The 16,520-nt window shown below is 32.4% G+C and overlaps 1 protein-coding gene and 1 long non-coding RNA gene across 8 annotated transcripts in view; one reads left to right on the top strand and one right to left on the bottom strand.

Moving 5' to 3' along the window:
* Window positions 1-4,028: 4,028 nt before the first annotated feature.
* On the bottom strand, window positions 4,029-6,176 carry LOC138127319 (uncharacterized). Its single transcript, XR_011158187.1, has 2 exons — window positions 4,223-6,176; window positions 4,029-4,156 (listed from the first exon to the last, which is right to left on the bottom strand). It is a non-coding gene; the product is annotated as an uncharacterized lncRNA (long non-coding RNA).
* A 1,680-nt stretch (window positions 6,177-7,856) lies between these two features.
* LOC138126310 (receptor-type tyrosine-protein phosphatase C-like) overlaps window positions 7,857-16,520 on the top strand; it is a 45,570-nt gene continuing 36,906 nt past the window's right edge. For 2 of the 7 annotated variants that reach the window (XM_069042068.1, XM_069042077.1), the window contains exons 1-6: window positions 8,249-8,391; window positions 14,290-14,425; window positions 14,955-15,124; window positions 15,175-15,580; window positions 15,637-15,806; window positions 15,867-15,942. In XM_069042068.1, the coding sequence (XP_068898169.1) occupies window positions 15,928-15,942 (15 nt within the window). In that variant the 5' untranslated portion in view covers window positions 8,249-8,391; window positions 14,290-14,425; window positions 14,955-15,124; ... (1 more) ...; window positions 15,637-15,806; window positions 15,867-15,927. Of the gene's footprint in view, window positions 8,062-8,119; window positions 8,392-14,289; window positions 14,426-14,954; window positions 15,125-15,174; window positions 15,581-15,636; window positions 15,807-15,851; window positions 15,943-16,520 lie in introns of those variants that run through there. The other 5 variants (XM_069042069.1, XM_069042071.1, XM_069042070.1 and 2 more) reach the window with 5 other exon arrangements.

Genomic DNA, 16,520 nt, shown 5'->3' with positions numbered 1-16,520 from the left:
ATGGAAATGAAACAAAGTAATGAACTTACGTAATAAAGCAATTAACAAAGGTCTTATGATTGGTCAGCGAAAATCGTTTACAGTATAGATACTATAGGACCCTCGACATTTTTTCTTTCAATTTTAGTCTTGATTTTCACTCCAGAATACGCTATTAAAATATCATGCGGCAGTTCTGGGACACCCGGTATGTCTGTGTTATATTATGGGAATTTGGAACAGCTATATCTAAAAGATATGCTTGCTTTTGTTGTTTATTTAAAATAATAATGTCTGGTCTGTTATGCTGAATGTGAATGTCAGTTAATACTGTGCGATCAAAATATAATTTGTAATTGTCATTTTCCAAAAAACTTTCTGCTTTATAAATATAATGTGGTTGTGTATCCTTTAATAAATTGAATTTAACAGCTAAATTCATGTGTATAATTTTAGCTAATATATCATGACATTTCTTATATTCGCTTTGAGCCAAAACGGTGCAAGAAGAAATTATGTGTTCAATGGTTTCCCCTAATAATAATAATTACTATCCCACCTCCACCCGGCGGCACGGCAATTTTGCCGGAGTACATACACTATTACGGATATTACTATCAAGTAATAGTGCAGTGCTTATCAACATAATTACCGGCGTCTTGCCTCCGCATTTTGACTTTGTTGTGTATTATGTTCTGTGTCAATGTTAAGGAACTTCCTCACGATGTGACATGAGTATAATAATATACCTTTTTGAATTTCAACTACCAATGTGTTATCTAAATCCAGAATTTTTAAATTTTTAAAAAGAGATTGCGGTACTATTCCCGTTGCTGAAATTACAAGTGGTAAAATCGAAATTTTTTCTAAACACCAAAGATTTCTCATAGCAACGGACAGCTCTAAATATTTATTAATTTTTGTGTTATATGTCTGTGTTATATTATGTGAATTTGGAACAGCTATATCTAAAAGATATGCTTGCTTTTGTTGTTTATTTAATAATAATAATAATAATAATAATTTAATAATAATTATGATCTACAAATTAATATGTCGTATCCCACCTCCACCCGGCGGCACGGCAATTTTGCCGGAGTACATACACTATTACGGATAATACTATCAAGTAATAGTGCAGTGCTTATCAACATAATTGCCGGCGTCTCGCCTCCGCATTTTGACTTTGTCGTGTATTATGTTCTGTGTCAATGTTAAGGAATTTCCTCACGATGTGACATGAGTATAATAATATACCTTTTTGAATTTCAACCACCAATGTGTTCTCTAAGTCCAAAATTTTTAAATTTTTAAGAAGAGATTGCGGTACTATTCCTGTCGCTGAAATTATAAATGGTAAAATCGAAATTTTTTCTAAACACCAAAGATTTCTCATAGCAACGGATAGTTCTAAATATTTATTAATTTTTGTATTATATGTCTGTGTTATATTGTGTGAATTTGGAACAGCTATATCTAAAAGATATGCTTGCTTTTGTTGTTTATTTAAAATAATAATGTCTGGTCTGTTATGCTGAATGTGAATATCAGTTAAAACTGTGCGATCAAAATATAATTTGTAATTGTCATTTTCTAAACAACTTTCTGGTTTATAAATGTAATGTGGTTGTGTATCCTTTAATAAATTGAATTTAACTGCTAAATTCATGTGTATAATTTTTGCGAATATATCATGACGTTTTTTATATTCGCTTTGAGCCAAAACGGTGCAAGAAGAAATGATGTGTTCAATGGTTTCCCCTTCAGTTCCGCAAATCCTACATTTATCGATGATCGATTGTAAACCGCATATGTGTTTTTTATAATTTCTTGTATTTATAACACGATCTTGTATTGCAAATATAAAACCCTCAGTCTCAGGATGAATATTTGATTTTTTAAGCCATGCATGAGAAGCTTGAATATTAATTTCTGGCTGTTCTAGCTCTTTAAAATATCTCCCATGTAAAGACTTTTGTTTTATATTTGCTATAGTGTCAGGTATATTTGGCTCAACAATATCTGAAATTACATTATCACTTAAATTTAAAGGTGTGTAACCTTTATCCGCTGAAACCAATGAATTAAAAAAAGTGTTATCACGAGCTCTATTGAGAAAATAATTTTTTAGTGAAGCAATTTGATTGTGTTGTAGAATTTCTAGATTTGAAAAACCCCTACCACCATTTTCGCGTGGTAAATTAAATCTTTCAACAGCAGATTTGGGGTGATGTTTACAAAATTTTGTAAAGAGAACTCTAGTTTGAATATTTATATTCTGTAAATTAGTTTTGGACCATTTTATAACACCAAAAGAATAGGTCAACAATGGAACAGCATATGTATTAACTGCTTTAATTAAATTATTACCGTTTAATTTTGATTTTAGAATAGATTTAATTCTTAAATAAAATTGTTTTTCTAAATTTTCTTTTATTATTGAATGTTGAATATGATTTGATTGATTAATACCTAAATATTTATAAAATTCTCCTTTATTTAAATTTTTAATGATTTCTCCTTCTTTAGTTATATATTCTAAATTTTCGTAATGACCACGACATATTGATTGCGTTTTACACTTATCAATACCAAAACTCATGCCAATATCATTTGAGAAATTTTCAGTTATTGTTAGTAAAGATAAAATGTGATTCTTTTTAGATGCATAAAGTTTTATGTCATCCATATAAAGAAGGTGATTTAATTTGGATAGTGAGGTATTATTAACTCTAATATTGAAACCATATCCAGTGCTATTTAATAGATTTGTCAAAGGATTGATGGCTAGACAAAACCATAAAGGACTTAAAGAATCTCCTTGATAAATTCCCCGTTTAATTTGAATAGGCTCGGATTTTAATTTAGTATTGTTTATTGATAAATTTAAAGTAGTTTTCCAAAATGTCATAACATGTGATAAAAAGTTAATCAAATCCAAATTAATTTTATAAATTTTAAGAATTTTAATTAACCATGAATGTGGTACTGAATCATAGGCTTTTTTGTAGTCTATGAATGCGGTACAAATATTTCTATTATTTTTTCGAGCTTGTTCCATTATTACCGTATCTATTATGAGTTGTTCTTTACAACCAAAACACTCCTTAACACAACCTTTTTGTTCTTCATTAAGTATATTTAATTTTTGACAATGGTCGTAAATTATTACTTTAATGCAAGATGTCATAATTTTATAAATTGTAGGCAGACATGTGATTGGCCTATATTTTGATGGATTTTTAGTATCGGAATCTTTTGGTTTCAGAAAAATTTGTTACACAGTCTAGGACTGGTTTACAAATCTATGAGGGGCATGGTGACCAACTCAATAGACCGGGACCAATGGCTTAACGTGACTTCCGAATCACGAGACAGAATATTGCCTTTTTTTTTTTTTTTTTAATTATTTTAAATTTCGCGCTGGGTCGGAATCGAACCCGCGACCCTCGCGTCCCTGAGCCGAAACGGACTCCCTTAGGCTATATTCTGCCTTTTATTATATTATATTTATTATTATTATTATTATTATTATTTATTATTATTTATATTCTGCCTTTTTATTATTATTATTATTATTATTAACATTGACACAGAACATAAAACACAAAAAAGTCAAAATGCGGAGGCGAGACGCCGGTAATTATGTTGATAAGCACTGCACTATTACTTGATAGTATTATCCGTAATAGTGTATGTACTCCGGCAAAATTGCCGTGCCGCCGGGTGGAGGTGGGATACGAGAATTATAAATTTAAAACAGAAGTCTTTACATGGGAGATATTTTAAAGAACTAGAACAACCAGAAATTAATATTCAAGCTTCTCATGCATGGCTTAAAAAATCAAATATTCATCCTGAGACTGAGGGTTTTATATTTGCAATACAAGATCATGTTATAAATACAAGAAATTATAAAAAACACATATGCGGTTTGCAATCGATCATAGATAAATGTAGGATTTGCGGAACTGAAGGGGAAACTATTGAACACATCATTTCTTCTTGCACCGTTTTGGCTCAAAGCGAATATAAAAAACGTCATGATATATTCGCAAAAGCTTTAATTTGTTGCCATATAACACATAAATAAAATGTCTATTTACAATGATTTCATTCTCTCATTTTCCATCAACAGTTTTGGAATCTTGTGGTACTTAACATTGTTTCCTCGAAACTTTTAAAACAAAAATGATTCAGTGCCCATTGAATAATTTAACAGCAACAATTCAGTTCTACACACCTGTGGTTAAACACCAGTGGATAAGTTTACAAAACTGAAATAGAGAAAATTAAATTTTATTGTCCGTATGAGATGGATTGAACCATATGAACTTTAAAGTTCACTTTGATAACAAATCCCGTCTTGATGGATTTAAGTCACTGTTACTCACGGTATTAAAACGTTGGAACAATCTCTTTAAACGAATCTTCACTGTTGTGGTTAATAATTCAAAGAATTTTTTGAAGGTAAACATAACCTCCTAATGTCAAGAATAATAATCTACTTCGTATCATTTTCGTATTGAACTATGGAACGGCAAAAGAAAAAATTTCATTTGTTTTCATGGGCTCGTTCACTACAAACATTTATAATAAGCCTGTACCTACAATAAATAACTATTGGGGATGCAGCAGGGAATGCAGCAACTTGAAAAGCATCAGAATAAATGTAAGTATACAAGACAGTTATCCAACTGCAGAACAAGTATGGAAAGTGATACATTACTGAACGAGTAGGTATACTCGTATTTCAGCACGAGTGTTGGCGAGTACGAAAGTGTATTAGTGTATTCAAGGAAATATTTTTTTAGTAAATAAAAAGTTCGATAACAATAAACACTGCGTCAACAGTATAAAAATAAAAATAAATTTGGGTATAAATAGCAGCTGTACAAGGGACCCTTTTTAACTAATTTTCGAAGGTTTATCTCAACCCTCTCGACAAATATAGAAAAAAGGAAAACAATTTGCACTGGAAAAGTTCTCAAAAAAGAAAAACCACGTTCGCGAATAAATTCTAATTATCTGAAGTAGAACTGTGAAATTAAAATAGGGGCGGTCTTGTTTATACTTGCATTTCAACGAGAGGTATACACAGGCGTGGCTACCGAGATGCGCCAGATGTAGGGGAAGGGCGACCCAAAATCGAGTGCATTGGCGTAGTCCAGTTTTATTTTCGTTCTTACTTTCATAACACAGAAAATATCAGATTTTCACAACCGGGAGTTGTATGACAAAAAAAAAGAGACGGTAAAGAACAATAACCTGGCTGTGATTTGCGACAAAATGGCGATAAATCAGTTGTTGGAATGAAATTCCCTAAAAAGTACAAACTAACGCCGCTACTGTCTAGGTAAGCCACGCCACCGTAGACCGAAACAGATTTCTGCGCACGTTTATAGACGTGTAGAGTGCATTTCAACGAGCGGTACACAGGCGTGGCTACCGAGATGCATCAGATGTAGAGGAAGAGCGACCCAAAATCGAGTGCATTGGCGTAGTCCAGTTTTATTTTTGTTTTTACTTTCACAACACAGGAAATATCAGATTTTCACAACCGGGATTAGAAATCAAGTTGTATGACATAAAAGAGAAGACGGTGAAGAACAATAACCTGGCTGTGATTTGCGACAAAATGGCGAAAAATCAGCTGTTGAAATGAAATTAGAAAATTCCCTGGAAAGTACAGTTGCGGCCGTTGAAAACTCAGACACTTTGACAACGCCAAACTTTTGGCTTTGTAAATGTTACTGAAAGTGACGTTTCCCGAAATGTCACTCAAACATTATCCACATTAATTTCTTTCGCAATGGCTGTTATACTCACACCGTCCCTCAGTCAAATACATTTTTGCAAATCAGATAATTGCGGCATTTCAAAAGTTACGCGCGATTCTGACCTAATATGTCAAATACTGACACTGACTTTATAATCCTTGATGAAAATCCTGTTTACGCTAATCAAATTTCGGAATTTATACAGAGTGTTTAAATCTTTCCTGTCTGAGATTTCAACGGCCGCAACTGTACAAACTAACGCCGCTACTGTCTAGGTACGCCACGCCACCGTAGACCGAAACAGATTTCTACGCAAGTTTATAGACGTGTACCTCTCGTTGAAACGCACTCTACCTCTCGTTGAAAAGCACTCTAATAGAATGTCGAAGGTCTGATATTGAGGTCGTTCCAGTACCCTACTTGAGAGTGCGAAGAATGAATTCGTCGGGATGCACCCCATTCCATTCGCCGGACTGAAATGAAATTTAACTCTGCGGCTCCATTGATGTTTTCCTTCCAGCACTCGAGACTTTTTCTAATTGCTTCGTCTTGCAAAACGTCCATATCGGACAATTAAAATTCACAAATTTGTGCCAAAAAATCGCCTTACAATGACATCTACGAAAAGCAACCAGATATTTTTTTAAATTCTGTTCTGTAGGCTTGTAAAAAATAATTTTTCCTCTTTGCGTAAATGAACTTCCTTATAAATTGATGTGATTGGAGAGAGATTCCTGCACGTTTGACGTCTGTGCGAAAAGTCAATTAGATGGAGAAGGTCTTTTGTAGTCGGGGATGCAAAATTATTGGGGAAAGAAGTCGTCGGTCTAGGGGAGAAATAATTTTCAGAGTTAAACGGTGGCTGCCGTTGGTGAAACTCGTGTGCTTCTCGAAATGTTTGTTACAAGGAAGCAACAGGTAGGAATATCTTTTTCACACATTCAACTGTTCCAAATATCAGAAAGACACATCTTAAGCTCCGACTTTTCTAAATTATATTAAAATTGCGTAAATAGGTCTCGTGGGAAATGCCACTTTAACTTATCAAATCTTCATCAGCATATATTTACAGTGCATATACAAGTATATCGTTATCAATTTCCTTACAGTTTCAACATCCGCTCCAATTTTACAATGTCTGTGATTAAAAATATTGGGTGGGTATTCCGTACATGACCGTATCCCGCATTGTCAGCGGAGCAACGCACGAAACGTCGAAATGGCACTCGCCGCAGGTAAAGACTTGGCACGACGCCAGAATCGGGAATATTTTCAGTAACGCACGAAATGGGAACGCACGAAATGGCACTAATTAGCGCCTTACATTCCTCGGCGCGCCTAGGGATGTAATCTTGGCGTTCTGGCTTTAATCATGAACTTCTCCACCTTGGTGTATAATATACTATTTGGTGGTACTGAGTTCATACGCTTTACCCAAAGAGAATCCATCCTCTGCCCTATTTGTGCAACCTTTTGCACTATAACCGGTCACTTCTATAAATTGGCAAATTTTTGTAACTGAAATGTCACAATGATGCATAAATTTAATAAAATAATTTAAATAGGCCGTGGTGAAAGTGAGCCACCAATGAAATTTGATCTCGCTATTTGCGCTACTCTTCTCTAGGTACACTAGAAAAAACGATATCGGGCAAGCGTACAGATGATACCAAAGGCTTCAAAAACACGCTTCTTCACGTTTTATGTTTTCGTGAGTTTTTTGGGACTTCGGATGCTTAAGATTTTTTATTAATCGATAGCTCCAGCCTGTTCGTAGGTACTTCTTGAGTTTTCAGAGTGTGGTGAACCTAGTGACTGCTTGCTGTTGAAAACTGAACAGACTCCACTTCCCGTGTCCACGGTAATAATGTACTTACTATCTTCCCGCAATTTTCGTATTTTCGTATTCCACTCATTCCGTTTTTGTAAATGTCTGTCTCAAAAATTGTCTTAAGTGACAAATATTAACATATCATTGTAACTGCTTAAACCCACTTAAAACTTTTTATACAAATTCTTTATTGTGAATCAGTCCCCTACTTACAATAATCAGTACCTATTTAGCAACATTTAATCAAACCTGGATATATAAGTCCGATTACGCTGGAGAAAGTTAGTATGATAAATTTTAAGTAATTTATAAGACCTATTTTAACAATGCTTAATACTTATTATGGGATTTTGGTTGTGTCAATTTTGTTTAAACTAATATTTTGTGAAAAAAATCGTTATTGTGTGACCGATGGCGACAGTCCAGGTATGTTTATTGAGGATTTTATGAATGCAGACAGCGAGTACATTGGTAAATATAATAATTTCAATTTTATATTTACATTATTATTTTATCGTTGACTTTATAGGACAAAATTCATTTTATTTGGACAATAGCACAGAACAACTCAATTTAATTCAACATAACAGTATGCAACATAACAGTACGTGGAGAATAGTTGATTCTGTTCGTGATAAGACTCATTTATATGTAGTGGATGAGCGATGGGAAACTTTTCTAGACAATCACAACAATCCTCGGAAACATTTTATTGAAATTTTCAACCAAAGCAAATTGTTTTTTATAAGTGTACGACTAACGAACAAGTCATCACATTTCTCAAGTTTCAAGCTTAAACAAGTATGCCTACTTTATCCATTTAGTATAAACTTTTATGTGTGGATTTAGAATCATGAATTAATAATAATGAATAAATCGATCAAATCATAAATAAATTAGGTATTGTATTGAGAGACGGCTGAACAAAGTCAAGTAGCAATTTAACCGTAAGGGTAGATAAAGTAATTAATTTTTTTTATTAGCCTAACAACGCTCATACTCCCGAGATTTTAAAATGTGATTTATTTTTTTTATTACTGAACAATGCTCATACTAACGAGATTTTTGTAAAATGTAAAAAAAATGTTTTAATAATAAAATACAAATGCTATAGAAAAAAATTAAATATTATACACTTCTCGAGCGTAATTAGAGTCTCGACTAATGTCTCGACGCTGAAAAACGTTCTCGAAGATAAAATACAATTTTTTGTAATTTGCCTCCATTTTGATTCTTTAATAGACATATTAACGAACGCGACGTCATCATTTGCAATGTTATTATAGCCATTAATTCACGGAACATTTTACGAAATTTTTAGGTTGGCAAAGCTTGATGCGGAATTATCTTGTCATGCATGTCAGTTTAAATTAGAAAATGTGTCAAGAACAGGAAGTGTCCAGTGGAAAAATTTGACCGTACTTTTAGCAATTTCGCATACTTCAAGGGGCGTATAGTTTGTTTCCATATTATATGCAGTGACGTCACGTCTGAATGAAGAAGTCGACATACGTTCGTCCGTATTTGACAGCAAGGCATAATTTCTGCGGTTTAGTTGTTTATATTACCGCCATTGTCGAAAATTATGGTATTTTCTAGTGTTGGACATGATCGATATATTTCGATAATCGAATGAATCGAAATAATCGCTTTGAATAATCCAAATATCATTCGACTTTCCAATTATTATATGATACGCATGCGCAGTTTTCCATTTATCTTACGCCGCGCCGAATTCGACGAACGTCAATAGTTCCAGATTCTATGTTACTCAGATCGTACGGTTCAGAGTGAAACGCATAGAGCGACCATCTTAATATAGCAATAATAGCGAACGTAGCAGAGGCAACTAACATGTTTGACATGTGTTGAAAAGAGATAGTTACATACACGTAGTTCGTGTTATAAACTGATACAACTGCATATATTTTGAAAACAAACTATACATGCAAGATTATCTTGATTCTCTTCCATATTCGTGTTTTATAACAGAATTAGGATAAAACAAAAGGCGGCTAGATCAAATTTTTTCTTTTAAAATTAAGATATTACCAACCGCCACAGACATCCCCAAATCGACTAAAGTAACAATTTTTGTTTGAAAACGGTATAAAAAGGGCAAATTACAAAAAATAGTGTAAAGAAACTCGTTTCATAAGACCTTGAAGCACTCATTCCTTTTAAACTTAAATTCGTGCTTATGAAACTTGCTTTTTAATATACTATTATCGTCTTGTATAATAATTAACTATTATTTAATTTTCTCTACTTAGTTTACACAAATTGATGATTTTGTAGTGGTACCTACCACTTCATAGTAAAAGATTCGAAAATATATAATTATATACAGGGTTTCCCAAAAATGGCGTACTAACGGTGCACTACGGTGTAGAAGAGACTACCGTAAACGTCAGGAAAATGTTAAAAAACTTCTATTGATTGGACTTATTTGCTGATTTGGCGGTCTTTGAAAGTGGCACTTAACAGGTCAATTATTTTGAAATACATATATGTATGAAATTGTCATGGCAGCTACCTCTTATCGTACATATTATCACAAAGTACCAATATCTAATCTTGCATAATAGAGAATTTAGAAGCTTTGGAAATCGAAAAAATTATTTTAAATCCACTACGGTAACATTTCAAGGTAATGATGTACGTATATGCCTTTGTTTACATTGTATTACCGTTAATAATAATAATAATAATAATAATAATATGGCAGAATATTAAGGTAGTCCGTTTCGGCTCAGGAACGCGAGGGTCGCGGGTTCGATTCCGACCCAGGGCGAAAAAAAAAGGCTATATTCTATCTCGTGATTCGGAAGTCACGTTAAGCCATTGGTCCCGGTCTATTGAGTTGGTCATCACGCCCCTCATAGATTTGTAAACCAGTCCTAGACTGTGTAACATTTTTTTTTTTTAATAATAAAAATAACTGATTTTTTTGTCGGAAACATTTTTTCCATATTTTTTTCATGTACATTTAAACATCCTCGATAAGGTAGTAAGTAGTTTGTACGCCATTTTTGGGACACCCTGTATAATGATACAACTTATAATGACACAATTATTAACCAGAATGTAACACAGTTCTATGAAGAAACCGCTAAGAAAGAAATCTGGAAGTTGCACCAATGTAAGTAACATTGTTTATATTAAATGAAAATAAAATTTAGATTTTTTTTTTAATTGCAAACAATCACTTGTCTTGGGTAATAATTGTAATTAGGTACTGGTCAACAAAAATGATCTAATTGAAATGGTGTACTTAATAAAAAGAAATATCAACATGTCTTTAATTGTTTTTCAGAACCTAATATTTATTGTTACTGCTTGTAGATAATTGTAGTATTCACAAACCTATGAAGAAATGATCTAAAGACCTCACAATCAGAAAACTTAAATTTAATCTGTCAATTACAGATACATACCTGTACACAAATGAAAGTAAAAACAGAGATGATCTACACAAATACAAAAAACTGTACATTGATACCAGAAGGATATTTTTCTATTTTTCTAGTTTGGCAGAAATATACAGGGTCTCTACAAAGAATGGCAACAGTTAAATATCTCGAGAATGGTTTCTCGGATATCCTTGAGATTTGGTAAGAAGTTAAGAGCATTTAAATTCTATTCTTTCCAATTTTTTCAGTTTTATACCTTCATTTGTTTTCGAGATACAAGGCTAACTTGAATTTTTTTAAATGGCAACAGGGGTTAATTATATGATTTTTGAAAAGAGGTTTTTTTCTGAATTCAACGATGTATCACATGCAATAATAGTTTACATAAGAATAGTCAAAACATTTTTTTAAATTTTTATTCAAAAATAAATAAACATAGTTACCTTTGAAAACAGTTTCTATTATTAATTTATGTCAAAATGTGTGCAACCTAATTACTTATTTATTTATTATGAAAATGCCTCATTTAAGTGAAACCGAGTGGATAGAAGTTCTAATGATGATTGGATATGGTGACAGGAGATGAAGCTGTGCTGAAGTGATGACACTTTTGATGACACACAAAAAATGAAACGATCATTATGTAATACAGTGTTGAATTAAAAAAAAACACTCTTTGTCATGAAATTAACCCCTGTTGCCATTTAAAAAAGTTCAAGTTAGCTTTGTATCTCGAAAATAAATGAAGGTATTAAACTCAAAAAAATACAAATTATAGAATTTAAGTGCCCTTAACTCCGTAGCAAATTTCAAAGAATTCCAATAAACGGTTTGATAGGTTTAATAAAAAGAGCCTCAAACGGTAGCTACGTTTATATATTTTTGAATTAAATTTAAATTTTTTTTTTAGGGTTGTTATGTAAATTTTCTTGATTTAACCAAAGCGTTTGATTGTGTATCGCATGAATTATTAATCAAAAAACTTTTATTATATAATTTCCACCCTGCAAGTACAAAATTTATTTTGTCATTTTTAAGTGATCGTACACAAATTGTTCGTACAAATGGGTCTTACTCAGTTGAAAAGAAGATTATCCACGGTGTACCTCAGGGATCTATACTTGGTCCCATTCTCTTTTTAATTTTTATTAATGACCTCCCAGGATATTTATCAAATAAAAATGTCACAATGTATGCCGACGATACGACTGTCAGTAATAAGGCCAAATCTTTAACTGAACTGTTGATTGATCAAAAGAATCTTCTTACACTTACTGAAAATTGGTTCATATCCAACAAATTAACTCTAAATAAAGAAAAAACGATCTCTATAATTTTCACATTAAAAAACTATGCCACTGCAGAAACGTTTTCTAATGTTACAAACTACTTGGGGGTATTTATAGATAAACAGCTAAATTGGAATAAGCATGGTGATGAGCTGGCCACAAAGATATCCAAAAATTTGTATCTCTTACGTAACTTGAGCGATGTCTTGTCCCAACAGTATTTAAAAATTGCTTATTACGCTTTAATTCAGAGTCATCTACAGTATGCCATTTTGGCATGGGGTCATTCACCTTCGCGGCATAGACTGTTTAGGTTGCAGAGAAGAGCCATTAGAATAATTGCAAAATTAGGGTACAAGGATGACTGCCACGAATATTTTCAGAAACTCAATATTCTCACTCTACCCTGTCTATACATCTACAAGTGTCTAGAACATATTATAAAAAATCTTGATTCCTACCCTACTCTTGGTGCATTTCATGACTACCACACCCGAGCCGAAGCCATTAGCTTTAAAACAATAAGATTATCTAAATCCAAGGATGGTACTTATAAATTATTTTTGCATAAAATTTTTTAACAAACTTCCGGTGAAAATAACAAAAACCATTAATGAAAAGATGCTGTTGAGTAAAATCAAATCATATCTTATAGAAAAACAATTTTATTCGTTTGAAGAGTTTTTAGAGAATAAATTCACTGATTTTACATGATATGGGTGCACAAAGTCTTGTAGTTGATCAATAATTTTTCTTTGCTTTCATTTTTGCTCTTTTACTTCTTATTAATTATAATTTGATGTACATATATTATTATGCTTAGTTGAATTTTTTAGCTGCATTCTCTTATAGGTAGTTAAATCTAGTTGGTTGACGTGTGCAAATACGCTGTATCTTGGCATGAATAAACTTATTATTATTATTATTATTATAACTAATTATTACATGTGATAAATCGTTGAATTCAGAAAAAAATCTCTTTTCAAAAATTATAAAATTAACCTCTGTTGCCATTTAAAAAAATTCAAGTTAGCCTTGTATCTCGAAAACAAATGAAGGTATAAAACTGAGAAAATTGCAAAGAATAGAACTTAAATGCTCTTAACTCCATACCAAATCTTAAGGATTTCCAAGAAACCATTCTCGAGATATTTAACTGTTGCCATACTTTGAAGCGACCCTGTATATCTTCTTGGGCTTTTATCAAATTAATACGACCAAAGTTAAAAATAGTTATTTATCCAATATTCAATAGTAATATCGTGTTTTACTAGTTAGTTTTAATTAAGTAAACTGGGCTATAACTAGTCTGTTGTTATAACCCACATTGCCATTAGCAGCGTGGGTTATTAACATCCGTAACCCATCGGGAGCAGATTTTCATTAATAATGTTATTATCTAAAAATTTTGGAATATGGGATAAAACGTTGTATGGCATACGTGAGTTATTAAGTACTACCCACTCGAGGTAATAACCTACGAGGGCTTGCCCGAGGTATCTCTCGTGGGTAATATCATAAATAAGCCACTTATACCATAAATAACTATTATTATACAAGACTATAAAATTGTATTTTATCTTCGAGTAGATAATAAAATTTTATCGTCGTGTATTCTATTTATTACTATAGCATTTGTATTTTGTTGTTTAATTAATTTTTTTTTTAAATCATTACTAACCGTGTCAGGTTTTAAAATTTCGTTAGTATGAGCGTTGTTATCTATCCTTGCTGTTAAAGTAGCATTTTATCTACCCTTGCGGTTAAAATGTTACTTGACCTTTTGATTTGAATAGATAAAAGCACACTTTAACATCTGCTATAGAAAAAAAAAGTATATTACACTCGTTTTATAAGACGCACTGTGTCACTGCGTTCGTCGTGCCCCCACACCCCAACCAACTCGTATCACAATCAAGCGTCTTATGAAACTAGTATAATAATATACTATTATTTAATTTTCTCTACTTTGTTTACACAAGTTGATGATTTTGTAGTGGTACCATCTCAAAGTAAAGGATTCGAAAATTTATCATTATAATGATACCAATTATAATGATACAATTATTAACCTGAATGTAACAGAGTTCTATGAAAAAATCGCTAAACAACATATCTTGAAGTTGCACAACTGTAAGTAACATTGTTTTTTTTTAACAAAAATAAAATTTAGATATTTTTTTTTCTTATTGCAAACAATCATTTGTCCCAGGTAATAAATGTAATTAATTACTGATTAACAAAAATATTCTAATTGAGATAGTCTAATAAAAAGAACTATCAACATGTCTTGGATTGTTTTTCAGTAAGTAATACGGGGTGATCAAGAAGGACTGTTTAAGTTGGTAATACTGAATTGTATTTTAAATCATATAACAGGAGTAACTTTCGGTTGTTGATGGCTTGTCGTTGTTAATGCTATACCTACATTAGATATTTGTCAAATAAACCAACAAAACATATCCAGTTGCAGTGTTATAAATAACCGAATTAAAAATTTTTCTTAATTGTACTGCCAACTTAAACAGTCCTTCTTGATCACCCGGTAGATATGTATTTATTGTTAGTGCCTGCAGATAATTGTAGCAATCACTAACCTATGAAGAAATTATCTAAAAAAAACTTACAATCAGAAAGGTGAAATTTAATTTATCAATTACAGATACATACCTGTACACAAATGAAAGTAAAACAGAGACGATCTATACAAATACAAAAAACTGTACATTGGTACCAGAAGGATGTTTTTCTATGCATTTGGCAATGTGTCGTGGTTGTAATATTACAATTCAGTTAAACTCTAACCGAGGTACCATCAACAAAAAGTTTTCGGTAAATCTAAAAGAGTATATGTCATAGTCATTATTAAAGAGGTGTTTTAGGGAACCGGAGAATGGAAGAAAGAACAATTTCCATTGGAAAATTTTGATACATGTTTTAATATTTCAACAACGACGAGTAAGGTAGATTATGGCATACTCATAGAAGAAACATTTTGGGCTATCGGCGATGTTACATATTTATCTTCAAATCTAAGTTGTAAAGAGAATAAGAGATACTTACGCATTGCCAATCACACCCTAAATTATACTTGTGAAACTTCTCTCAACGAAAAAATAAAAATAATTCCAAGTCTAGCAGACTACAAGAACAAATCTCGTGATCCTTCTACAATGTCTTCTAATGATTATTTTTATTTGTTTACAGTTCTTCTGGTAGTTTTGATTGCATTTCTAATAACGTACTGTACTATTTTCGTAATAAGGAAAAGAAAATTCAAACGTAAAGGTATAATATTGTCTCTACATAACACTCTCATTAGCTAGTTAATTATAAAATCGTAGAAATTCTAGGTAACAAAATTGATAACATGCAAGAAATAACTCTGTTAAATGTTAAGGAAGATCAAAATATTGACAAAAGTGTTCGTAATGATGAAATGGAACAAAATTGCAGAAAGAATTACTTGAAATATGTTAAACTGGCGTTCGAACCGTCTTACACACAGTTTTCGGTATGTACTCGTATTAAAACTTGGCTCATGTGCACTATTTCCAAGGCCATTAAATTTCAGAATTTTCCTACTGGTTATCTCGAGGAGAACAAGGAAAGTATGAAGAAAGAGAATAGCAAATATGGTGTCCGCCTTGGTGAGAATTTAGCACAACACGTAACACTGTTATAAGTAGATACGTTGTTTTACAGGAGCAATATAAACTGGCTCACTTAATAGCAAGAGATATACGAGTAGTGTCGTAAATATTGCAGATTCGTGGAACAAAAACATGTATTGTAATAGTATATTGTTATACGAGTTGCACAAGACAGTATATTGTCGAACGAGAGGGTTTAGAATACGACGAACGCAGTGAGAAGGAACGAGTTCGACAACATGTCTTGTGCAACGAGTGTAACATGCTATTTTTTCTACTTCGGCTTCATTAATTACATTTTTTTGTTTGACACTGTCAGAATTCGAGAAATTTCTCCTATGTGAACGGATTTTGATAAATGTCACCACTTGTCAAAACGAAACGTCAAGCTAATTTTAAAGATTTTAAGCGATTTGGACCCTTTAAGGAGCTCGTCGAACAAAAAAAGTTGTATTCAACTCGTTTGTGTGTAAATTGGGCTTTTTTGGCACTCGTGGGCCTTTAAAACGCTCGTTTCACTTGCGTTTTAAACTGGCCCACTCCTGCCAAAAAAGCCCAATTTACACAAGAACTTG

Source organism: Tenebrio molitor, chromosome 3, assembly GCF_963966145.1.
Source record: "Tenebrio molitor chromosome 3, icTenMoli1.1, whole genome shotgun sequence".
NCBI classification, from domain to species: domain Eukaryota; kingdom Metazoa; phylum Arthropoda; class Insecta; order Coleoptera; family Tenebrionidae; genus Tenebrio; species Tenebrio molitor.
The sequence above is the reverse complement of the archived record's forward strand: the minus strand, read 5'-3'. Positions and strand labels throughout refer to the sequence as shown.